This window comes from Bombyx mori, chromosome 26 (genome assembly GCF_030269925.1).
Source record: "Bombyx mori chromosome 26, ASM3026992v2".
NCBI classification, from domain to species: Eukaryota; Metazoa; Arthropoda; class Insecta; order Lepidoptera; family Bombycidae; genus Bombyx; species Bombyx mori.
The window spans coordinates 9,333,890-9,361,211 of NC_085132.1; the positions used below are offsets into that span (position 1 = coordinate 9,333,890).

The following is a 27,322-nucleotide window of genomic DNA, read 5'->3' on the forward strand; positions in this document are numbered from 1 at the left end:
ATAGTTCACAAATAATGCTTTATTTTAGAACAAATTTGGTTAGCATAAAAAACGTTATAGTGAGCCAACCTTAACATACATACATATGCTGTTGAGGACTTTTTTTTAAATCTTTTAAAGGGGAACAATTCTGTCATACATTATTTTAGCGAAACTTTAACCGTTTCTGCAGCGCACGCAGCGGAAGCTCTCAAAAGGGAAAAAACCCCGATTTTGAAACATTCTTTATTGGTGCTCCGCTTGTATTGGTTTTGGCGTGATGTTATATAGTCTATAGCCTTCCTCAATAAATGGGCTATGTAACACTGAAAGAATTTTTCAAATCGGACCAGTAGTTCCTGAGACTAGCGCGTTCAAACAAACAAACTCTTCAGCTTTCTAATATTAGTATAGATTATTCTTAATTCTTCTCTTACTGCTTAATTCTTCTAAATGCATTGCAAAGGGTAAGACGGGGTTGCAGGTCACATCTCGACAAGCCCCTAACACTTCCAAGATTATATCGAGGGGTGAAAGCCTATTTTTATTTTGGCAACTTACAGGAGAGCCATTTCAAGTTCAAAATAATAAAAAAATTCTTCAGCTAAAACGAATTGAGTAAATTTAATTGAAGTTCAATTAAAAACATCGAACTGTTGATGCTGATACCAAATAGAACGCACCTTCAATAACAATGATAAATTTCGTGTCTTTGAGCTTTCGATATCAATATGATGAATAAGTAAAATTGTTGATTTATTATATGTATGTAAGTATAGCAGTATGTAAGTATGTATATTGGTATATATAAATCAATTAGTTATATATTTCATATTATATGTAAACGGTATACATCTCTTTAGTGTATTGTCAAAGGTACATCGCGACATACCTACTGTAGGTATACGACAAAGGGAAGATCTTCCACCGAGCGGGTGATATTGCTCGGTGGACCGACGGTCCAAATGTTGTTGTTCGGAACTTGTATATATGCGAGCTTATCTTGAAAATGTCGTAAGCGAGATTCAGGCATCTGTCAATTATCTTGCGTTGTATGATGGCTACCCGCCACACCTACTATATTTTTATCTTTTCCAGAATTTCTGTAAATTAAACGGTTGTCTGTAAGAGAACGCTTTTAGCGATAAGACCGCCTATTGTACAAATCTATCTGCTTTTTGACTGTTTTTGAATGTAAATTATGTATTGGTGTGCATAAAGTGTATTCTCTTTCTCTCTTTCTCACTGGTTATTCGTTTGAAATCTCACCTATTACGACATTATGAATGTACACATGAACTTAAAAAAACCTGTAAAAATTACTTTCTCCTTCTGACTAAATTCACATTAAATCCTTAAATGATATAATTAAGTCAAAATATTGGAGTATTAAAATGAACATTACAATTTTTGGGCACGAAATCAAATCGGGTCAGCGTTCGATTTGCCTTAGAATCCGGCACATGAGTCATCTAAAACTATTCGAAATGCGTGACATTGGCTTTTTTGGGCAATCTCCGCCCACATGCGGTTTTAGTTAATGGAACACGATATCGAAAAACCTATGTGTTTGCGGTTGAACGAGAAAGTCCTGATTTCGTAACAAATAATACATTGCGAAAGTATATTGTTGATTCAATTAGATGGAATAGAAACGTTTTTCTGTCGACTGTTTTGTCGAATGAGATAGCTAAATCTAGATCTCACTGGAATGATGTCTAGTAAAGATAACTAAATACATTATAACTGGTGATATAATTGACTAGATAAGCAAGTAGATAATTGCTTTCTACTTCGCGAATGGGTATTGGGTTTGTAATTAACCGGTAATTTGTTTTTGTACCTCAAACAACAGATGGCGTTAGCAACAAAATATTTTATTTTAAAGTAAAATTTTAAAATGTTTTCTGAAACATTTATCGTATGTTTGATCTTCGTATGTTTGAGAAATTTAAACAAATAATATTCAACTGAGATATTAAACGAAAAAATATCTTCAAAACTCTTTTTTGACTCGACATAAACCTGCCAACAATGAGTAGACGTTAAGAGTGTGTCGAAAGAAATGCTTTAATAAAAATGTACAAATAGCTTACTGAATAAATTCGCCCTGCACAAAATTCTATTTTGTTTTGTGGAAATTTTTACTATATTTATTTGAGTTTTAACAAGCCCGTTATTTATTGTTATTACTGTTTATATCCTTTATTTTGGTCGTTCGCATACAAAACGTGAACCTCAGCTGGTTTTTCTTTGATTCGAAATATCTCCGAAGTCATAACTTTTACAATTCTTTCGATGCTAACCTGAGTAATTCATGAGATCGCATTAATATCTGTTTTTCAATTTCTTCTGTTTGTTGAAATAACGTCTTTATATTGTGTTCTCACGAAGCTCTTATTATCGAAAATTTACAACAAACTAATTATGATTAGTATGATCTTAGGTATAATCGTCGAAAGATTTTTCACCAGCATCACAGTTCTTGTATTGATCAGACACCTAACAGACTTGAAAACAGGATTTACGTTAAAATGAAATTTAATGTTTTAATTAGATAAAAATGGTACATATCTAAGAAGCAACATTTAATACGAGATTTTGACATCACCATTTTTATGATAAACGCTACATTTAATCCGTTTGGTCTAAATGGCTTAAAGCCACTGTGCGTAAGGCAAAAGCATTTTGAACTAACTTTTATTAGCTTCATCTGTTTGAAAGTTTTATTTCTATAATTATTATTATGTAGGGATATTTTTATGTGTTCTTTGTATGTAACGGAATCTTTCAATGCTTTCTTCACAAACTTGAAGACGTCCGATTAACTTGAATATATGCATAAGTACCAAGTTTTATCGTGGGCTTTGAGCGCGGCGACCAAATCAAGAAATTCCGTAACGAAAATAAAACCTAACACCTCCACTCCACCTACCATGTAGCTCGTGTTCAACACATTCACACGTTGCGCTTGTGTAGTGCTTGTGTAGTGTCTGCCTATATCACTTCCGCGCGTTTTAGCTTATGAGTGGGAAGAGGACAGTTAATGTTTTGCTTTTGTTAATGTTTCAGACCGAAACGCATTACTGCTTCACAGCAGAAATAGACAGTGATAATCACGATAACCAAGCTAAAAGTACTTTTTAATTTAAGTTCAGCTTTCCATTACAGCATATTTTTTGTGGTTTTAAACTATATTTACCTACATAGTATGCCAGAGTGCATAGATACCATTACACGACCCATCTTGACTTTTTTAAGCCTCATTTACATGTTCATAGTTCAGTAGCATTTTCATTACCCTCAATTTTAATATACAAATTAGAGGACCAATTAATAACTGTTTAAAAACTCAAGCTCTTTATATTAACAGAAATATGGAAAGTGTATAATGGAGCAAAGTCTATAAAATTCATGAACCTACAAAATATATTTTGACTGCCGTCAAGTTTGTCTACGGAGAATACAGAACGTCATTAACAATTTCACAATCTGTCAGTGAGTCCAGCTACTCTTGTGGGTATGTATATCTTCAAGATCTAGTAAAAGTATGGATTATGCAATTCTGCACTTTATGTAACAGTAGTTTAGAACAATTTGTAGGCAATGCCTGTTTAGATAAATTAAAGATATCCTAGAAAATTCAGTGTCATATAGTTTTGTTCATTTAACAGTATTTAATATCAATATTAATACACAAGTAATTTGCAAACGAACTTAAATTATCTCTTAATTTCCAAGCAAAAAAATCGGGTTTTATTGATGGGCACTACGAAATGCAATCTAAGTAATTCATTTAGACGAATTCTCGACTCACCAAGATCCATCAAAGCAACCCGATTCAACACTACGAGAAGCAGACACATAAAGCATTTCACAATAAAGCTGTCACATACATTTATATAAGCGAAAATATGTACGAACCTTGCTTCACAAAGGGGTTGTTTCTTTAAGCGCTAAAACGAACTCAATGATTGTTAGCATTTGATCGTTCGCGAAAAGTATAAAATGTTTTTAGTAAAAACAAGTGAAACGCAATCACAGTCCGATGTTGCATTTATTTGTCCAAATAACACATACACTCATTCAAAATATCATGAAGTGCCAACAACAAGTCTTTCAAATGAACTTGACGAGCGATTCGCAAATCCAATCATCACTACATAGTGTAAAACAAAGTCGCTTTCTCTGGCCCTATATCTGTCTGTCCCTATGTATGCTTAAATCTTTAAAACTACGCAACGGATTTTGATGCGGTTTTTTTTAATAGATAGAGTGATTGAAGAGGAAGGTTTATAACATCCATTAAATAGTGGAGAAATCAATAATAAATTACAGTTTCCGAAGCGAAGCGAGGGCGGGTCGCTAATGTTTTATAATTTGTAAATGTAAATACTGGTCAAATGTTAAATATCACACACTAAACATATGTGTACTCATGATATGACACATCTTTCAGACAAAAATCCTGCTATGAAGATTGTTAACTGTACCATTTAGCATCGACATTAGAGTGTGTCGTAAAATTACACCTCAAACGACCGGTACAACAAGATCTCTCTGCACGCCTACGTGATTAAAGAGGAAGGTTTATATGCATAATAACATCCATTAAGTAGTGGAGAAATCAATAATAATTACAGTTTCCGAAGCGAAGCGAGGGCGGGTCGCTAGTGAATAAATAAATTACAGGAAGGTTAAGAACGCATTTTTAACTAAAAGTTACTCGGGCAATTTGCAATGCAAAAGAATATATTATCCGGAGGCTACCGTGCGTGATCCGTCTATACAAACTCACACTTTGAGTATCATAAATGTAAATCTATAGAAAAACGTAACCCTCAATTAGAAGGTGCTTTAAGTTCTAAGAAAGCATTGAAACTTGTAACAAGAATGAAAGCATCATGTTCCCTATTTCAAAATAGTCATGTTCTGAATGGAACAATAGGATAGGTGTTATTTTTTATTGCATTGCTTAGTGAATTAATTCAGTATTAAGTGATTACTGGGGTGCCAAAATATCTTAAGATTAATCCCACTAATCTTCTCAGGATATGAGGTCTATTTAATGCAATAATAATTATTCAACGCTTAAAATTCGAAAACATGATTGTTTGACAGCAAAAAAGTGCAGGACGGCTATACCACCGCATTTTGGGGTAGTGGGTCTTGTCTTGTGAGCATGCACGGCGCACCCCTATTCTACCTGATTTTGACGTGAAGCAGTAATGCATGGCTTAGCCCACTGAGCTTCTCGCCGGATCTTCTCAGTGGGTCGCGTTTTCGATCCGGTGGTAGATTCTGCAAAGCACTGCTCTTGCTAGGGCCAATGCTAGCAACACTCCGGTTTGAGCCCCGTGAGCTCACCTATACGTCAAGAAGAAGCTGAAATAGCCTCTCAAGGCTATCAGCATAGGTCTTATGGGTGGGTTAGACATTGTATTATTTATAGTTTGACTGAAATGAACTCATATCTCAAGGCAGATGGCGTCATTTGCTTTATTGATAACCACGGGCTCCGATAACCAATTAAGGTGGACCGTGAACTTGATCAAACATCTAAGCAAAAAAAATGCCTAATCATTTTATTCTCACATCTTGGAAGCTACTCGTGAGCATATGCTCTATGATATTTCCCTACAGTTTTTTTAATACCAACATAGTCAATATGAGTAGATCAGATGTGGTTTGCGTTACGAAAATTATAATATAAATTGTTGTATTTCACTTCTCGTCTTATATAAACCTGATGCCCATGGGCTTCAATAATAGCATGAGCTCGTTGGTCGGAAGATGCCAATTAAACAAAAGTATTATTCATTTCTCAGAATAATGTAGTTACAAAAAAAAATGAAGTTCCGCTTCAGAAAAGACAATCTTTAATTTTATTTTTAAATTTGATAATCTATTTGCATAACCAATGAAAACGATCCTCCTTTTTCGATATCAGTTGAAAAACTCTCATTCAATATTTCCAGTGTTAATAACTACGTACCCAATCGATCAAATAGAATAAAAAAGTATATATTCGACTTCAAGTAACTCCGAATGATATTGAAAATTCAATTTAAAAGAACAATCCAGTAAAATGCAATTCAACAAAACGTACGAACGAGGGCAACGTGGCGTCCGTTATTCCATTCGATTTGAATTTATTGGTTTTAACGCCATCTATAATTTAAAAGCGGAACCAATATCCGAGCACAGCTCCCGACCAGCGCTGGCGTTCAATAAGCTGTGAGATATATTAAAAATTCTCGAGAATAATGTAGTGTGTTTACCGTCTATACGCTTTGTACGAATTCTTTTGTGATACAGGGACTTTATTACACAGCCAGCCAAAGGATGGCGGGTATTCGCGAGATTAAAATTTATATAAATAGCTTAGAAAAATAGCCAATGGTCTCCCAAGTGTAGCTATCGTTTTAAATCTTAACAATAGATTATGCCCGATTCAAGAACTAGGAAAAAGTAATTGTTATCTTAAGCGCGAAGGCATGATTTATGGCAATCCGAGTAACTGATAGTATAAGCATTGAACAATTGAACATAAGACATAACCTTTAAAAGACATAACTAAACATACCATAACGGGTCAAATGATCCATTTTGATATTTGCATTGAAAATTCACGTATCGACGCTTGAAAGGCAAACGTGACTAAGCGACAATGCGTGAACTTTACAGTAGACTAATTTAAAGTTGAAATACTTGAAAACAAAATTTATTTTAACGAATCTAGCTGTAGTAGAATCTAGCTAGTAGCTGTAGGATTGAAATGATTTTAATAGACCTAGAAATATATATTTTTTGCGCATCGAATATGGTTATTGCCTATCATTTATGTACAAAGCAGTTATTGTCGCTTAGTCACGTTTGCCTTTCAAGCGTCGGTTTCATCTTATTGATTTTGCACATTTGACTTCATGACTTTTTCTTACCAATTAATCTACAGATAACTTTTTTTTTGTTCTGTTTACGGTACAGTACGGTAGGCAGCAGCTTGGCTCTACCCCTGGCATGAAAGACGTCTACCAGAGACGGTAACCACTCACCATCAGGTAGGCCGTATGCTCGTCTACCTACAAAGACAATAAAAAAAAAAGCAGTTGCTAACCGCTGCGTACACCTACTTATAATTAATTAGTTTTGGACAATGGTTTTAAGTATGAGACGGCATGTTCTAATATATCTAGATTCTTTTAAAAGTGCTAGTATTGAAAGATGAAGGGCCTTGTAGAATTTGTAAGGCTGTGAAATTTGAAATGTGAACTCCACAAGCCTTCAACATTTCGAACCAACTTAGGGACCAAGTGATTTAGTGAAAGAAAAAACTTAGGACAGTCTTTCCGAGACATAGACGCAATTAAAACTACTTATATGGTTTGATCTCCCGTTTTTTTGCTATTGTTATATGATTACCGTCATTATGTCATTATACATTCAATCGTCATTGAGCATGAAGACTGTAAAGAGAAAAGATAACAACAAAAAATCCGTAAAACTTGTTTCAATTAAATCTCAACAAAATCTTGCTCAATTATGTTTAACCTATAGCTATTTGATGATGAAAATGCAACCCGAAAAAACCTTTTAGGCATTCACTCATCTATATATCAATACGTGAAGCAAAAACTTTGTACCCCTTTTTACGAAAATTGCGCGGACGGAGAAGTATGAAATTCCCCACACTTATAGAGAATATAGAGAAGGAGTGCAGAATGATAATATTTTGTTAATATTATGCATAAAAAACACATTAAATCAATAAATAAAACATTACACACACTGCCATCTATATGACACGTCCACGCATATATACATGTATACTCTGTTTGTTGTAAAATTTTTGTAATTATTTATAGTCTATGGTCAAATTGAGAATAGGTTAATATTGTTTGTCTATAATATTATTTGTCTATAGTGTAGTCTTCGCGAAATCTGTGAATAAAGAAGTATAAAAATCTTTGACAATAGAACCATAATAATGTTGAATCTTATAATTAAAATGAATTATAGTCGAATTTCCACTATTGCGGCACCACTAGTAATAATTAAACGCTGATAGATACAACATAATGTTATTTAGGTCGACGGAACATTGCTTGTTTTTGTTTGTTTTAGAAGATTAGGGTTCTACTTAAAATACAGTGAGCTCCAATCTGGGAAAAGGGAACGTACAACTTTGTTAATTTCTAGAAGTTTTCTAGTTGTTTATAGGAAAAATGCTACAGAAATCTTAATTTATTAGTACGATGATTGAATAACCTCGAAGAGAGAGCCTCATTTTACTCGCGAGTACCTTTAGTTGATAGTAAAACAATGTTTTCTATCTAATTTACCTATCTAGGTAGAGAGAAAGGAAAAGGGGACGTACAACTTTGTTAATTTCTAGAAAATTTGTAGTTGTTTATAGGGAAAATGCTACAGAAATCTTAATTTATTAGTACAATGATTGTATAATCTCGAAGATAGAGCTCCATTTTACTTGCGAGTACCTTTGGTTGATAATAAAACAATGTTTTCTATCTAATTTACCTATCTAGGTAGAGAGAAAGGAAAAGGGGACGTACAACTATGTTAATTTCTAGAAATTTACTAGTTGTTTATAGGAAAAATGCTATAGAAATCTTAATTTATTAGTACGATGATTGAATAACCTCGAAGAGAGAGCCTCATTTTACTTGCGAGTACCTTTGGTTGATAATAAAACAATGTTTTCTATCTAATTTACCTATCTAGGTAGAGAGAAAGGAAAAGGGGACGTACAACTATGTTAATTTCTAGAAATTTTCTAGTTGTTTATAGGGAAAATGCTATAGAAATCTTAATTTATTAGTACGATGATTGAATAACCTCGAAGATAGAGCTCCATTTTACTTGCGAGTACCTTTGGTTGATAGTAAAACAATGTTTTCTATCTAATTTACCTATCTAGGTAGAGAGAAAGGAAAAGGGGACGTACAACTTTGTTAATTTCTAGAAAATTTGTAGTTGTTTATAGGGTAAATGCTATAGAAATCTTAATTTATTAGTACGATGATTGAATAAGCTCAAAGAGAGAGTCTCATTTTACTTGCGAGTACCTTTGATTGATAGTAAAACAATGTTTTCTATCTAATGTACATATCTAGGTAGAGAGGAAAAGAAAACAAATTTTGTCGACCTAAAAACTTTACGTACTACCGTGATTGTGTTCAGAAATAAAAACATCATAAAATATAGATAAATTCAGTACATAGACGAACTATCTGCTTTGTTTTACCCGTGACATTAAGGCGATTGACATTGACAACTATTCGAAACGCCAGACAGAGTAAAAAGTACATTGACAAGATGTTTTTAACAGTTTGTTTGAAGGGTTTGAAGTTTATATTTCAAGGTGGGTGGCGTATTTACGTTGTAGATGTCTATGGGCTCCAGTAACCACTTAACACCAGGTGGGTTGTGAGCTCGTCCACCCATCTAAACAATAAAAAAAAAGTTTAAATTATGTAGGGTAGACTTCTTCTTCTCTCTTTTGTTCTACCCGTGACATCAACGTGATTGTCATTGACAGCTGTTCGATACGTCAAAGAGAATAAAAAAAAATTGACCAGATGATGGTATCATTAATTTAAATTACGGAGGTCAGAATTCTCTTCCGCTTCTACCCTCCATAGTTTAAATAAATCTTAAAATTCAATAAAATCTCTTACAAAACTATTACCTTTGAAAACTAGAATCACCACGACAATTTCAATCTACCTGGATCATTAGATAGATTAGGTCCTTAATGTTGCAAAAATAAAATATATATTTATTTATTTATCTGTATTTATAGATTAACGTTACAAGTTCCATTTTGTATTATCAATTATGATTCTTTGTGAAAAGTACGCCTCTTTAATCCTGTTTTCTTGGTTGTGGCTAATTTCTGTGCGATAGGATTTTTATGATTGATTCTAACCTAACTTCGTTTTTACACAAAAAAAGATAACAACACAAAAGAAAAAATACGAAGCAGTTTTTTTGCGTTAAAAAAATATATTCTTATTCTATTCTTCAATAGTCACTAATTAATTCGACAGTACCTATAAACTATCAATAATTTTGTAACAACGAAGGACTGTTCTAGTGAATAACAAAAGTATTTCACCAATAGACAAAACACGCGATCGAAACTATCAAATGGCTGAACTCCCAACGATATCGCATGGCCTCGGTCATCCCCCGCGTTCATAGACCGCCCAATAAAATGCAAAGCGACCGGATTCCTTGCAAGTAATGTTTCTGTTGTTTTATGCGAGCTTAATATTAAGCTCCACCGGTTTCTGAGTTCGGAGTTTTCACGTGTTTCCTTCGCGGCCGAGTGCCTTTAAAGGATGGACGCAAGTGTACACATACGTCATTGTCTCGACAATTTCATTAAACGTAAACTTTGTCGTATGACTTCGTGACTCACGTCCCTATTACTTCGTAGAGTAAAGAATACAGTAATGCTAATAGAATCCAAGATACAGTTGCATTTTAAGACACTATTATGTTCCGATTTGGTAAGTGTAAGAAAGCCAATTCTATCACACGCAGTCAAGGTTTTTTTTTATTTTGCATTGCTGCTTAATTAGTCCGGTTATTTTTACTTTTTTTTCTTATCATCATCATCACCATCCTGGGGTCGGCGCAATATGTTTTCTCTTTCCATACTCCTCTATCACTCACTCCCCTCTTACACACCTAACGCCTTTCACGCAATCCATCCGTTTCTTCTAGGTCTACCTCTTCCTCTATAGCCTTCTAACATTCATAGTTAGCACTCTCTCACTAACCTTATTGTCATTTCGTCTCATCACATGTCCATACCATCCCAAACCCGCACTTCTCAACTTTTCTTTCTCAAGTTTTTTTTAAATATTTGTATAACATTCACGCACTGCCATCCAGCCCCAAATCAGGATTCTCTGTGTTATAGGTATCAGAGACTGAATGACCTACATACTTATGAGTCGTCTATTATTAAAGGTGGCAATCTGTGCATTTGGACAAAATATTTTTATTGATATGTCAATACAGATTGATTTGAATATAATCGTCTCCTTCAAAGAATACGGTTCAAAACCTTCACTAAATAAAGGTTAATAGTTAACCTGTTATTTATCTAAGATTTCGTTCCGAAGAGTTTTGTGACTGCCCATGGAATACAAAGTCAATAATTCGTTTTTCTGATTTACCAATCATTGTCCAAAAGTCAGATTGCCGGCTTTGATAATAGTCGACTCTTATATACGTTTAAATATATTCATATCAACGGATGAGAGCGGAAAAGTCGTAACTTGCATTTTGGGCTAAATCACTTTATACCATATTAAAATTTAAATACATTTAAGCCTTTCGTGTAAAGTTGGGTTCTTCAAGTTTCAACAATTCCGCTTTCTTCCATCGATAAATAAATAAATAAATATGCACTGAGCAGTCAAACACGTCAGCCAATTTACATGATTAAACATTAAAAACATACATTACTGTTACATTATAACATGGTGTTAATTGATAAACAAAGCCTGAACCGTCAAAGCTACAATTCTAGTCATTTCATCGGTAAACAAACTGATAATGTAATCTAAAGGAACAAGAAAACGAAGACTATTTATACATTAAATGCCTTTCATTCTATTTTGAAACTTACGTATATGACTTTTAGGGTTAGATATCTTAATCTTTACGATTAGAAAATTAGGTTCGCGCAACTAGAACGTAATGAAGTATTCACGTAAATGTATTTGTCTAATACTAAACGTGAACAATAAAAGGGAGGGAAATATTGTTGTGTTTACTAAAACTAATGTCATGGATCTAATATAGAATATATATGTAGGTGTGGGTCTAAATGAAATCACTCTTTTCTAGGGTTTCACTATACTTTTTATTTAATTCTTAGAGAGCATTTTGAACACGTCTTACTCCTAATGGCGGCGTCGTGCGAGAGAGCGAGCTAGAGCTACATCTGTTTCTACTCCCTTTCGCACAGCATGCGTTCAGAATCCTTTCACTCGTTCAGAAATGTTTTACAATAATTAGAAATGTTAGTAATAATTAAATAATTAAATCCTACATATATTTCAGATTTATTTATTTATTTATTCTTTAACATTGAAATGACTATCGAAGACGGTGTCAAGAAAGGTTCTCTGGAAAAGCTTTTGGGGTAAGTCAGTGTAGTGAAAATATAACTTCAAATAAACTTAGTAAGTACAAAAAATAGACGTCAACTATTTCATAGAGTTCATATTTTGGATAGTTAAACGTTGACGCTGGTATAGGTACTTCGTGAAAAGGTGTTACCGGTATTTTCCTATACCAACATTGATATAATGCTTTAATCTATAAAGTTAGTTAAGTCGTAAGTTTCTTGTAAAATGTGATAGCTACCGTCCATCTCATGTATATAAAATGTCATCGACTCCGAACAGTATATCGGGGTTAGTAGTAGTAGTAGTTTTATTTTTCCAACTGGAAAGGCCAAAGTGTCATATACCATACAGCCTAATCTTATATACATTTGTTTAACGGAAAAATGATAGTATGAAGTGAAATGAGATGATATGAGATGAAATATAATCTCTGTAAAATGGTGGTCATTTAATGAGAACCTTTCAGTGGACTTTCTGGAGGATCACGAGAAGTTACGTCCAGCGGCTTTGTAAATATAGCGGGGCTAAAATTTATATTACATCCATAATACGATCAATCAGTCACGTCGGTGTTGTCAACAACAAAAACAACGAATCAACTAGAGTTATTTGTGCTGTCGACGATGTAATCGATGACCGCTAATTATATAGATTTATAAGGTCTATTTTACTGTGTTTCATCATGAGTAAATATTCGATTTTCTATTCGATTCGATTTCATAGCTAGTGACTATTGCTTAAAACGCGAAGGATTTCTATAAAACCATTTTTGGTTTGGACTTATAACTTTTCTTTTCTTCATAGTGAAAGTCATTCGTGGAAATATGTAGGTATGCTAAGAACGTATTTTTTTTTATTGCTTATATGGGTGGACGAGCTCAGAGCCCACCTGGTGTTAAGTGGTTACTGGAGCCCATAGACATCTACGACGTAAATGCGCCACCCACCTTGAGATATAAGTTCTAAGGTCTCAAGTATAGTTACAGCAGCTGCCCCACGCTTCAAACCGAAACGCATTACTGCTTCACGACAGAAATAGGCAGGGTGGTGGTACGCACCCGCGCGGACTCACAAGACGTCCTACCAGCAGTAATAATCAGTAACTTATATAAGCTTCCAATTTAGAACCGATATAACAAATGCCTATTACATATATTCTATTTCTTGTTAAGCTCTCGTGCATACGAACTATTTCGTGTACAAAATGCATTCGTATCTAAGTCATTTAAATTTTTTTCAAATGACTTATATCCTTTACATACATTCACAAATGCTTTTCACTATGAAGGAAGGAAAATTTCTAATTCCAAACCAGTTTGATTTTACAGCAATCCCTTGCGTTTAAACCAATTGTCACTAGCTATAACGTAAGATTCGACATACGCCGAAATTCACCAACTCAGCCACCCCCGCACTAATATAACTATTGATGAGAACAGTAAAAGTATGCCACTGCGATAGCAGGGCACATCCGTGTTACCACACTCGGAATACCAAATTGAGATAACCATAAAATCTACGAGATATGTTCGGTACGTGGATCTAATATGACGCAGTGGATTTCAAGGCTTGATGCGAACATTGAACCCTTCAAGAGAACGTTATCAATTTCTCGTAAAAAAAAAAATCACTTGGTTTAAATAATCAAAGACCTGACGTACCTACGTCATACGTATCATTTTCTTCATTTAGTAACTTGTATTATGCGATGTAGGTAGGGATTGGATGCGAAAGACAAGAGACTGAAAAAGTATGAAGTGGAGTCAAGAGACCCACACTCAGCATTGGGTGGATACGGGTTGAAGAAGAGGCTTAAGCGTAGCAGTTAAAGATGGATCGTACTAGGTAAATCAGATACTAGTTCCGTCTGTTCCTAATCTTAAGAAATAACTAATCCCAATACCTAATCCACATAATATTTCTAATCTCATTCACAATCAATACTTTACTTAGCAAGCAATCTCAATCTGCCGATTCCTAATCTCTGAGTTCGTTATTAGTATTTGATTAATGTGATCGTTCGATAATTATTTGAATGATTATGATTAGACATTTAGGGATTGTCAAATACATTGCAATGTGTAAGTGAGTGAGATAGCGCAGAAACAGGTGAGAGCGTATGCTGAACATTCGATTTTATGTTTTAAGAATACGAAGATTAGGTGGATCAGATGGATTATACACATTGACAAAATGGGATTAGGTGTAGCCTAATCTCGTAAACTACCTAATACTCGGGTCTGTTCTAATAAACCCGACTCATCTCTAGTAGCAGTCGACGTCGCCCAAAACATGTCATTACGGATCCTCCCGATCCATTAACGGTGCTTTTAGGTACCACAAGCATCGGTCACCGTCCTCGTCGAACCCGTCGCTTGCGACGAAGAGCTCGAAGAGCGAATTAACCCACAGACACAGCCCACTGAGTTTCTTGCCGCATCTTCTCAGTGGTTCGCGTTTCCGATCCGGTGGTAGATTCTGCGAAGAACTACTCTTGCTAGGGCCAGTGTTAGGAACACTCTGGTTTGAGCCCCGTGAGCTCACCCACACGCTAAGGTCAAGCTGTAATAGCCTCTCAAGGCTATCAGCATAGGTAGGAGAAAAAAATGGTATTAATTTCGGAACAACTGATCGGCAAAAACTGGTTCCTCTTACTTTAATTGCCACTAAAGCAACGAAAATATCCGTGGCATTGTATGTTTGTATGTTTGGTCTGCGTTAAGTTCCCAATTCGTTTAATAGCATTGTTTGGGTTGTGAATTAATTTGTATTCATCAGATCCGTCTGTTGTGTGTTCGCCAAATTCAGAACACGAGATACTCAAATTTTCCCATATGTGGTTCAATTAAAGGTGATTCAGATGTTTCTGTAATTATGGTTCGTTCATTTTCACCACAAGTCCTTTCTTGGATGGAACAAGCGGTATATTTAGAATATTTTTAGTAATTCCAATAGAAGATGTGACCTCGCGTGTGTAGAACCTCAGCGTCATGAAGTCAGGGCATGGTGTCAAACTCTTTATCTAGGTATATCTATATATATAAAAATGAATTGCTGTTCGTTAGTCTCGCTAAAACTCAAGAACAGCTGGACCTATTGGTTGGCTAAATTGGCTAATTTTGGACTTGAATTATTTGTGGAAGTCCAGAGAAGGTTTAAAAGGTAGATAAATATGAAAATGCTCGGAATTAAATAAAAATAACAATTTTGTTTTTCCTTTGATGTGTCCCCCGTCGGACGGACTCCTTTTGTTTGTTTTAAGTTTATTTTATATAAAAGTTTAGGTATTTTATTTATCGATTGAGGCACTACGAAGTCTGCCGGGTCAGCTAGTTTAAATTAAAGATACTTAGGGTATTTAAGATCTGAATTTGTTTGATCTTGCCCCCTACGTTTTCGATGACCATAGAAGGCGCACTGGAGGTGGAGTTGTGAGACCGCACGAGCAAGCTCTATTGCCCTGTATGTCGCGAAGTTTCAGTGGAAATATAGCTGGAATAGCCCATTAGGAGAAGGAATAACATGTGTTATAAAAATCAAACCCGCAAAATTATAATTTGCGTAATTACTAGTGCTAGGTACCACCACCCTGCTTATTTCTGCCGTGAAACAGTAATGCGTTTCGATTTGAAAGATGGGGCAGCCGTTGTACTATAAAAACCGAGACCTTAGAACTTATATCTCGAGGTGCGTGACGGCATTTCCGTTGTAGATGTCTATGGGCTCCCGTAACCACTAATCACCAGTTGGACCGTGAGCTGGTCCACCAATCTAAGCGATAAATAAATAAAACTTAGTTTGCTTTAATTTTTTGAAGTCTTAAATACCGGCACCACAAGCCGGTGTTTTTTTTATTGACAATCTCATCTTTACTAAGATATAAATCTATAGTGGTTTTTACGGATGTTCCGTTATAACTACTGAACCGTGCATCCAATTGACTTGAAACTTGGTATCCAAGTAGAAAATACGTGTACTTAATGGATAGACTAATATTTATATGATTGTTGGGCTCCCTACACCAGTTGCCGGAGCGTTAATGATGAGAGTCTTTGTGGGGGTGAGAAAGAATAATGTTAATTTTAAATGCCCAGCGAAGCGGACGGGTACAGCTAGTTAAATTATAATTTTGTACGTCAAGCCGAAATTAGTTTGAATTTGCAACGTCGATGGTTGAAGTACCTACCTACATTTTAGTGCGTCGTCGGTTTTCGTTTAAAGTTTGAAGGGGACACAAGAGAGCTACTTCAGCAAACTTATTACATACTTGGATGAGCTTTACGAAGCCGAGATGGCTTCAACATTGCGCCTCATTGTGCCGGGAAGAGGTCGTTCGGAATTGGTAATTTCGAATTTTTAATGTTATATCTACTACATTATTTTGTTATGGATGCTATAATAATAATGGGGCTGAATTCTCAATAGTGTTTGGATTAAACTAACGTGTTTGTTGCGTCTATTTCTTAGAGGTAACTTGAGGTGGCCAAGAAAATGAATAAATGCGTTTACTTCTTCAAATACTCATTATATATATATTTTTAATTGTTTTACAAAATAGAATTGACATGCGCGTCCATCTTTTTTCTTCGTGTTATAATTTTAAAATTTGATAATTGGTGCCACTATTGCTTTTCCTGATTTGTGATTGGTTCGTGCGATATGACGTCATCGTTAGCCAATCACAGCCATCAATGTATGACGCGCCGTTGATTCGTTAACAGTGTTCTTCCACTGAATATGGTGATGTTTCGTGGCAGTATTGTCAGCTGGCGATTGGGAACTCGCCGATTTACAATATTGCTCGATTTTGTTCTTGATTTTTCTATTGTACTAAGGCTCGTGGTAAATTTAGTGCGGGGTCCAGACATGAAGGCGTTTCACCCTTGATACATGTGTCTGTTTTGGTCTAAAATATGAGATTCCCGGTGTACTTGTAAAGAGCGACTTTGTCGGTGTTCAAATTTCGCAGTTAAGTGCCAAATTATACATTCAAATACGTCGTACCTAATACATATTCACGAAAAACTTCACGAAGGAATAACATCGTGTGACTGTTAAAATACACAGGATTGGTGAAGTGATTTTTTTAAAATAATATTAATGTTAATGGTGTAAGAATTTCAATAAATGGCAAGAAATCTTTTACTTATGTGCAGATTTCATTCAACAAAAACATATGCTTAGGGTTATATCAAATAATATATCTATATATTAATACGTGAAGCAAAAACTTTGTATCCCTTTTTACGAAAATTGCGCGGACGGAGGAGTATGAAATTATCCACACTTATAGAGAATATAGAGAAGAAGTGCATATTACTAATATTTTTTTTAAAATAATGCATTTAAGATACATTAAATCAATAAAGAAAACATTACACAACTACATACCATGTATTTGACGCACACACGCATGCATACTATTTATTGTCAAACTTTTGTTCTTGACGTCTGTTGTCAAATTGAGATTAAATATTGTTTGTCTTTGTTAATATTTTTTATAGTGTCTTGGCGAAATTTATCATTATAGAAGTATAAAATACAATCATAATAGTGTATATACTTACAATTCCAATTAATTATAGTTGAATTTCGACTACTGCGGGACCTCTAGTACATTCAAATAACATTCAATCTAATACATATTCACGAAAAACTTCACGAAGGAATAGCATCGTGTGACTATTAAAATACACAGGATTGGTGAAGTGATTTTTTTTTAAATTAATATTAATGTTAATGGTGTAAGAATTTCAAGAAATGGCAAAAATCTTTTACGTATGTGCAGATTTCATTCAACAAAAACATATCAACGCTCGAAAGGCAAACATGACTAAGCGACAATGCGTGAACTTTACAGTAGACTAAAATTTAAAGTTGAAATACTTGAAAACAAAATTTATTCTAACGTACCTAGCTATAGTAGAATCTACTAGTAGCTGTGGGATTGAAATGATTTTAATAGACCTAGAAATAAATTTTTTTTGCGCATCGAATATGGTTATTGCCTATCATTTATGTACAAAGCAGTTATTGTCGCTTAGTCATTTTTGCCTTTCAAGCGTCGATATGCTTAGGGTTATATCAAATAATATATCAGTAATATTTGATTAGTCAATCACATAGCACAAGCATAGTATAAAAAAATTACAAAGGTGGTGAACGCCAAGCGATTTTTTGTCCCATTTAAATTTTGAAAAATAATAATAATTAGGTTGTTTAAAAACTACTAATGCTATAGAACAGTGATTCTCAACCACTGTTCCGCGGCACTTTTGTGTGCCGCCAAATTTCAAAAGTGTGCCGCCAAATTTTGCGAATATATAATAATGTTTATATTATTAAATTATATCATTTTAAAAGAAAAATATTTTAAACATGAATATATATTTAAATCCACAAAAAAAAATATTATAATATATTTTAGTTTATTTCGTATATTAAAATTTTTTGATAAACTATTTATGCAGAGTGTTGTAGTAAGTAAATAATTTCTATCTTTTTTTTTGTGTGCCGGCAAATTTTTGAAATCGTTAAGTATGTGCCGCAACAAAAAAAAGGTTGAGAGTCACTGCTATAGAACAATGAAAATATAGACGCGATTTTCCTATAAATTTTAGAATTGAGTTTTAGAAAATGCTTTAGTTGTAAGTTACAATGATTGCAGTCTTACTGCTTAGAGCGACGAAAAGGAATCATTTGATAATGAAGAAAGTATTAATAATAATATAATATAAATCCATGTAAGCTTTGTGTTGGCGTTGACGCTGACAGAACCATTAATATTTGGGTATGTAGGTAGGTATCTATTCCGACGTATCGGAATGGCTAAAAGTTCGATGTCTCAGCTACAGAAGATCTGGAAGAATAGAGGGATAGGCCTGAAAACTAAAACCAGACTGGTGCGGACTCTTGTTTTCTCTATCTTCTTGTATGGAGCTGCGACATGGACGTTGAAAGCAGCAGACCGAATGCGCATCGATGCTTTCGAAATGTGGTGCTGGAGACGCATGCTAAGAATTCCGTGGACAGCCTTCCGGACTAACGTGTCGATATTGAAGCAACTGGGCATCAAAATCAGACTGTCTACTGTATGTCTGAAGCGGATCCTCGAATATTTTGGTTACATTGCGAGGAAAGACGGCGATAACCTGGAAAAACTTATGATCACAGGGAAAGTTGAAGGCAACAGATCTAGAGGCCGCAGCCAGACTCGTTGGTCCGATCAGATCCGCACCGCTTTGGACAGTACAGTGTACAGCACGCTGCATGACGCCGTGGACAGGGGACAGTGGAAAAAAATCCTAAGATTGAAGCTCATGGTGATGGTGGTCACGACCCTCAGACATGAGGAACACGACTCGAGGAGGAGGAGGAGGTAGGTATCAGAAAAACATTCAACCATTTTTAATAAAACTCCTTGTGAATTAGCTTAATTATAAAAGTAAAAAGGACGATTCAAATTTGAATATAAGAACAGTAAAGCATGAACATTTAATTGTCGATTCTCTGTTTTAGGTTAGTACATAGTTATTTCATTAGTTGATATTTGTTAAGTAAAAGTTTAACTATATTTAATAAATAAAACTCTGTTTTAGATGAATCATATAGTGTTTTGTTTTAAGAAGAAAGATAATAGATAATCTTATATCCATATATCCAATAATATAAAAAAAATACATTACATAACTTTGACAAAGAAAACATTTGGTATTTTGTATTCAAACAAGATTATTTTTTCGCCTCAAAATCGAATCATTTTAAAGTATACGGGTAGTAATAACAAAAATTAAAACCTTCCATTCTATATTCATAATTGCGACCACATTTATTTTAATTTTATATTAATTAAATTTTATTAAATATACTTCCGTTATATACCTAATATAATAGCCATCGATTTTGTTAGTTTGATTGTTTTTAATAACCTTGTTGTTGGCACGTAGCGTTCTTAAAATAATTTCTATAAACACATTATCACGTGGGTGTTAGTCTAACAACTTTGTTTTTCATTTCATTGTACTACTTATTTAACTTTTTTTACTACTTGAACACAGGTCTTTGGGGCTCTGGGCCTAAGTAATCACCAAAGGTCATTGACCTTACAAAGTGAACGACGCCATTCACTTTGAACTATGACGTTGAAAGTTCAATTGAATTGTACAATTACTGATCATTCAAACTCGAAGACTGGTTGAGATAGGTCGGTTGTGGCTATCTGCGTTAACAATACGTCATCGCGAATTACGGCTGCTTATTGATATTGCATATTTGATATTTGCAGCGTAATTTAGAAAGAATAAAAAAGCTGTTGGTCGATTTTGAGCACTTCACATGATGCAATAAAGTCGTCATTTCCATTCCAGGCTATATGCCGTGGCCTTCGTGTTTGTCAAACGAACCGTTGCTCTATGAAAAGCGATCACCATCGCGAACGTACCTGGTGAATAAGGCCGCGAAGAACCAAACGAGTCCGCATATGAGGGTGGCCCTGGTCTTCGTGCACACGTAACCAGCTCTCAGCGGCTCGCAGATCGCGTAGTACCTCTCGAAGCTGATGGCCAGTATCGTCAGTACTGAAGCGTGGGTGACGGTCAATTCCACGAACGGCACCGCGAGACCTGGTTGAGAAAAAGGGTTTATTTTTATTTTATGTATACTTCTATACTTAATATTATAAAGAGGAAAGATTTGTTTGTTTGTATTGAATAGGTTCCGAAAGTACTGAACCGATTTAAAAAAAGAAAGGTGAATGTATATTGGTGAATCGAAATATATATAGATGAATCGATTTTGATGATTCTTTTTTTATTAGAAAGCTGACGCTTTCCGTGTCGTCTCATTTCAATGTAGTCCAGTTCTGATAATGGTATCCATGAGATAACCATATAAGCCTTAAATTTGCATTAAGTACGTGCGCGAGAGGGCTGGTGGTCGTGGCGCCGACGATCGCTGGTCCGGCGTTCCGAGGGGGGGGGGGGTTGGGAGAGATGTGCTCCGCACTAAACGCTTCACTTTCCCCCCTTTGCCTTTTCATGGGTTCTGTGTCATGCGAGGTTCGGACGCGGGTTGTTGAGCGAGGGCGGAAGTCCGGCGATTTCCACCTGACAAAAAAAAAAAAAGTACGTGCGCGACAATTAAATAAATAACTCAATAACTTTAATATCACGCCAACCGATTTTGTTGAGTATTGTTTTTAGTGTACATCATTTGTTTGGAATATCTTTTTTTTATCAATAAAAAAATGTATACCCGAATAATTATTTTCTTAGAATAGAAAATTAGTCTAAATACTTTACTTTACTTACTTACTTTACTAGAAAACTAGTCTCGAATAGAAAATTAATCTATACTTGATTAATCTATACTATATTGAATAGGCTCCGAAACTACTGAACCGATTTGAAAAATTCTTTCACTGTTTAGAAGGTACACAATTCCCCAGTGACATTTTTGAAATAAATTAGGGATCCTTACTAAAACTCCAATAATATAACCAAGGTGTAAAAAAATTACCTACAATACTCATTAGATCGCGTGCCCTGCGAAAACTATTGATGATAGAATAAAATAATGCACTACGACTTTGTAGAACTCATTATTATTTATAAAAAGTGTCGCAACAGCATTTTATGTCTAACTATTATAGCTATGCCGCAATAAGTGTTCTTTTATTTAAAAAAAGTAAAACAACGCCAAATATCGTTGAAATTTTTGTTAAAGACCCGAGCGGAGCCGGAGCGGGTCGCTAGTTATAATATAAATTCGAATAATAAGATTGTTACGCGCTGGGGTTCGGAATAAATGAATGCTCCACCATAGTACAACTAAAAACTGTATTGAACACTTAGAACACTTTAAAATTCTCAATTCGCTTTTCCGTTTCGCTTCAGGTGATCCGTTCGCTGTTTCGCTTCGAGTAGTTCTGATTACTGACTGACTGCGTATTTTTTTTCCCCTGCTTATGGTGATAGCCTTGAGAGGCTATTTCAGCTTCGCCCTAACGTGTAGATGAGCTCACGAGGCTCAAACCGGAGTGGTACTAACACTGGCCCTAGCAAGAGCAGTGCTTCACAGAATCTATCACCGGATCGGAAACGCAACTCACTGGGAAGATTCGACGAGAAACTCAGTGGGCTGCGTGTGAGTTAATTTGCTCGTCGAGCCCTTCGTCGAGGTTCGATGAGGACGGTGACCGGTGCTCGTGGTACCTAAAAGCACCGTTAATGTATAAGGAGGATCCGTAATAACGTGTTTGGCTGCGTGCCATCTCTGCAATGCTTTTATAGCCGATACCATATCCCTAGTATTATCGAGAATATTACACATTTCGAGTATTGTGTTTCCGCTATCTGACTGACAATAGATGGCGTTGTACTTCTCGAGCGTTCTAAGTGCTACTAGATCCTTCGATATTCATTCGACTATTCGGCGATAGACGGCGTTATTCGTACCGGCGTAACAATATTTGAGTTGATAGCTTGAAACCTTGAGGGATACTTATGTTCTAAGATCTGAGTCTCAATTTTTACAGTCCGACTACTGCCTGATCCCTCAAACCGAAATACATTACTGCTTCACAGCAGAAATAGGCTTGGTGGTCTCGTATGGGCTCACAAGAGGCCTCAACACCAGTAAAACTCTTCACATTACTCGGAAAGTACATTACAAAGCCTATCTGTTGCCTCTTTCACGACAACCATTTTATTAACAAACACATCTTTTCGCGACAAAATTTTCGCTTCAAATTTGGCCAGCGTTGGCTAGATATTCGCACAAAAACAGTTTTTTTGACACAGCACTGCCATAGCCGTGTTATTGATACGTTCCAAATATATACCACATAATCCGTCATTTATCTCTCTTTATGCTAACGAAAACCGTATTAGAATCGATTGCGTGGCTTAGAAAAAATAACCAAAGAAACAGACAAACATGTGAAGACTTTATTTTATACTTACACATTTGCAATATCTCAGGTGTAAATTTTACTTCACATTTGACTTGTTCGGTGAGTTATTTTCACGCTTGTTGCCTCAAAATCGGATCACTGGACCATATAGAGGTGTTCAAACGAATGCCGTTTATACGCGTTAGTGATCTCGGAACACGCAAAAGGATACTTCCGAATCGATTGTCATATTTACGAAGCATTATTAAGTCACTCAGGTTATTTATTATAACAATAAATTGCTGTACGTATTGCCGGCGTTAGGATGCCTATCCACCGGAGCGGAGCGAGGCAGCGGAGCGGAGAAACGGAGTAATATTAACCAATAAGATTGCACAAAATCATTTTGCAATCTCATGATTTTGATCATTTGCAATTTGATATTTTTGAATTTCGTCGTTGTCAAACCAAAATCTGCTATGTGCACTTAAAGTGAAACTTTTATTACACGTCTCAAACTTTTTCGTATGTGTGTTGCATGTCGCGTGACGGTCGGCCGCGGAGTAGGGATAAAGTGAAAGGCGCTCGACAAAGCAGCCAAGGCCAATATGGCGGCGCCTATAGTTCGCAGCAGCTGACCGTGTAGTGTATAGACTTATTGCTCATTTGTGCCAGTGCTCCACGCTATTTTGTTTGTTTTTCTAATATCGATAATGTGAAAAAAAGTTTCACACGTCTTGAGTGTATAAATTATGTAAAATGTTGATGAAAACGGATAAGCAACTTCTCGGTTCAGCTGACGATAAGCGGAACTCACAAATTCTTGACTGTTTATGCAGGCTACTTGTCGACAAAGGTCGAATTTTAACGAGTATTCATATAAAGTATTTCCTACCTTACAAATTTGCATGTACCCTCTTTGCATACGAATAAAACTTCCCCGTTCGCCTACTCGTCGACTTGAAACTCCTTTGTTCGCTCAATAAATAGAAATTCAATTTACAATCGAACTATTTATAACAAAAGTCAATATTCTATAATAATTTTATCTATTTTTGGATACTTTTCATGGACACAATGGTTTTTGTAGGGTGTCAATGATAAAACACAGATAAAAGGGATCATTTCGAGCAAGTCTCACGTGTCCCCCATTTTGATCTGTCTTCACTACATAGTATAAAATAAAGTCGCTTTCTCCGGCCCTATATCTGTCTGTCCCTATATATGCTTAAATCTTTAAAGCTACGCAACGGATTTTGATGCGATTTTTTTTAATAGATAGAGTGATTAAAGAGGAAGATTTATATGTCGACTCATCCGCAGAACAAAGTCCGATGTGATCATAGAGCAAAAACGAGTTATATAGCTAGGCGAAATAAGGGATACGAACTCTACGGACGTGTGTTTTTGGAATTTTTGTATCTCATTTAGTTTCGGAAATATATAATTGAATAACGTTCTATCTGTCGTTAGCTCCGCATAAAAACGTACGGAGTGATCAAGCGCCGGCCCGCACGGAGCGGCCGCACTGTTCGTTCGTCAGTCCGGCCGCTGTTCGTTGGACTTGTTGGAGAGAAGGCGTCTTTGTGTCAAGCGCTTAGGTTTTTATTGTTTGATTTTAAATTAATAATGTAACACGTATTTTGCTCGATAAAAGATATTTTTAGACATGTCACGATCACGGAAAATGTTGAATATGCTTAAGGCTGATACAGAAGACCCTGACCTTAGTTCATCATTTTCTAATGTAGCCGCTGTTCATATGGAGAAAAATGTAAATAATATTAAGTTTCCAGCTTTTCAGTTGTATTATTTCATAATTCACACGCTATTAAGTTCTAAATTAAAAAATATTATCTATATTGCTTTTTTGTTTCAATAAGTGCTTGTAGTCGATCGATGTTTTTATAAGACGTTTTTTGACGAATAGGTAATGAAACGCATTTTTAATGCAAAAACACAATTGGCGTAATGCATATTCACAGGAGTAATCAATCTTTCTATAATAATTAACTGTTAAAAATAAAAGCGTTATGAAATATTAGGACGATATTTTACGAACACTATTGAACCTCTAAGCGTTCTATGTGAATATGGGACATTTTTTTACGAACTCTGTGACGCGATTTGTTGGTTCGTTAGTAAGATGAGACGTTGTTACTGGGATAATGAAATCAGTTAGGACGTTAATCGTGTAAGAAAGTTGTTAAATATAACGATTTTTTATTTAAATGTTGTTAAATTATTTCTGTATAATTAAATTGTTTTGCAAAACACATAAATATAAATAGTATTTTATAAATTGTCATAAAAATATGAGTTTTTTTAAATTTTCAGTTGTAAATGATGATGATACTTGTAAGACATACAAACGTCACCTTTGCCTTCTGGACCAGTAGAAATCAGTCAGGAACTAGCTGATGTATTGGAAAAATGCTACATGAAAATAGTGGGACCAAGGAAATTACCTGCGACAGCTCAGTACCTAATCTCGTGCCTGATGTATCTGCCTTGGATGCTTACAGCAACCAACCTAGTATATTTTCTTTGAAAGTGCCTTTAAGTTACGAAAATTTACCACATATACAGCTTGAAGATTTAGAAGATCACCACAGACGTACTCCGTTCAATTTAGAACTGTCAGTACCAGCACTCATGCAATCTCCTACTAATATCCATTCGATCTGCAACACCGTATTCTGCCCTAATCATGTATCATGACCCTGAAAAATACAACACTAAAGCCATAAAAGAACACCAGTATCGTGACATTGTCAACTCAAACTTCAATCTAGGTTTTCATACTCCCAAAAAGGATTAGTGCGAGGAATGTCACGTTTTTCGATTGAATAAAAATCCAACTGACCAAGAGAAAGAAGCTTTTCAATAACACCAGACAAATCAGAAGGCAAGGCATTTAAAAAGCCTAGATAAAAAAGATGCTGAGAAGTCAAACTGAAACATGGTTACTGCTGTTTGATTTTGAAAAGTTTTACAGTGTCCTCTAAGCAATACAAATATATTTTACTATAACAGAAAGCTATCTTCTTTTAACTTTACGGTTTTTGATATGGGTAAAAAGAAGGCCATTTGCTATTTGTGGGATGAATCTGTGGAAAAAGTGGAGCAAACGAGGTAAGCAGTTGCCTCTTAAATTTTATACAGACTAATGTTGAACAAGGGACCAAGGAGTTCCGCTTTTGGTCAGACAATTGTGCTGGCCAAAATTGTAATCGCTTTGTATATTCATTATACATTTATGCCGCAAAAAAGTTCAACATATACATTACACACCGGTTTTTACAGAAAGGGCATACCCAAAATGAGGGGGACAGTATCCACTCTGTCATCAAGAGAGCTTCTCAAACCAAAACTATATATACCCCTCATTAATGGCGTTTATTAGTAAGATGGGCCAAGAATGAAGGAGAACCCTATGTTGTTTGAAACGTAACCCAGGATGACGTAATCGACTTTAAAAGTCTTGTTAATAATAAGGTTTGGATCAAAGACATTAAGGGCAAGAAGATTAACTGGAATAACATCCCAACAAATTTGTTTTTTAAATATGATCTAACTCAACCTGATTATGATATTTTAGTAATTCGTAGTAATACGAGGAACTCGGTACAAGCTGAACTAAAAGCTGCATATTCTGGACCTTTTGGTCAGGAATTATGATTCCTGCTGCGAAATATAAAGATTTAATGGATATGTGCCGCTCAGAACTTATTCCCTTAGAGGAACTCCATATTTTAACTCTTTGCCACATCACACTGTAACTGTTACTGCTTCTGAAGAATCGGATGATAATCTATCGGAATAATTTTATCTAGTGTCTGCTTCCTCTTTTTATTCCTACTAATTTAGCGAAGCAATGTTAATTATAATATTTAATGTTTGTCTACATGCCATTTCATTGCTATTAAGTATGTGCACCAGTTATAAGTCTAGGTTACTATGTAAGACTGATTGATTAATTATGAAGGCTGATTATTATAGATTAGTGATTAGTAGATTAGTTCTACGATTAGTGAGTAGATAGTTTACTGGTGGTAGGACCTCTTGTGAGTCCGCACGGGTAGGTACCACCGCCCCGCCTATTTCTGTCGTGAAGCAGTAATGCGTTTCGGTTTGAAGGGTGGGGCAGCCGTTGTAACTATACTGAGATCTTAGAACTTATATCTCAAGGTGGGTGGCGCATTTACGTTGTAGATGTCTATGGGCTCCAGTAATCACTTAACACCAGGTGGGCTGTAAGCTCGTCCACCCATCTAAGCAA

At 35.4% G+C, this 27,322-nt stretch overlaps 2 protein-coding genes across 5 annotated transcripts in view; one reads left to right on the plus strand and one right to left on the minus strand.

Annotated features, from left to right (window-relative positions):
* The window catches only part of Ethr (ecdysis triggering hormone receptor), a 145,540-nt gene that overhangs the window by 16,816 nt on the left and 101,402 nt on the right, over positions 1-27,322 (minus strand). For all 4 annotated transcript variants that reach the window (XM_038020522.2, NM_001172266.1, XM_038020521.2 and 1 more), the window contains 1 exon segment: positions 20,590-20,770. In XM_038020522.2, coding sequence (XP_037876450.1) covers positions 20,590-20,770 — 181 coding nt within the window.
* Positions 18,954-21,367, plus strand: LOC134201487 (uncharacterized). The gene is made up of 2 exons (XM_062676345.1): positions 18,954-19,527; positions 20,516-21,367. Exons 1-2 carry the CDS (start codon positions 18,974-18,976, stop codon positions 20,562-20,564), a joined length of 603 nt encoding a protein of 200 aa, XP_062532329.1. The 5' UTR covers positions 18,954-18,973; the 3' UTR covers positions 20,565-21,367.

What these genes read in the sequence shown, in the direction of transcription:
- LOC134201487 (XM_062676345.1), top strand. Translation starts at nt 18,974, where the DNA reads ATGGCTAAAAGTTCGATGTCTCAGCTACAGAAGATCTGGAAGAATAGA. An exon ending in GACTCGAGGAGGAGGAGGAG is followed by an intron (nt 19,528 to 20,515) that starts GTAGGTATCAGA and finishes TTTCCATTCCAG; the next exon opens with GCTATATGCCGTGGCCTTCG.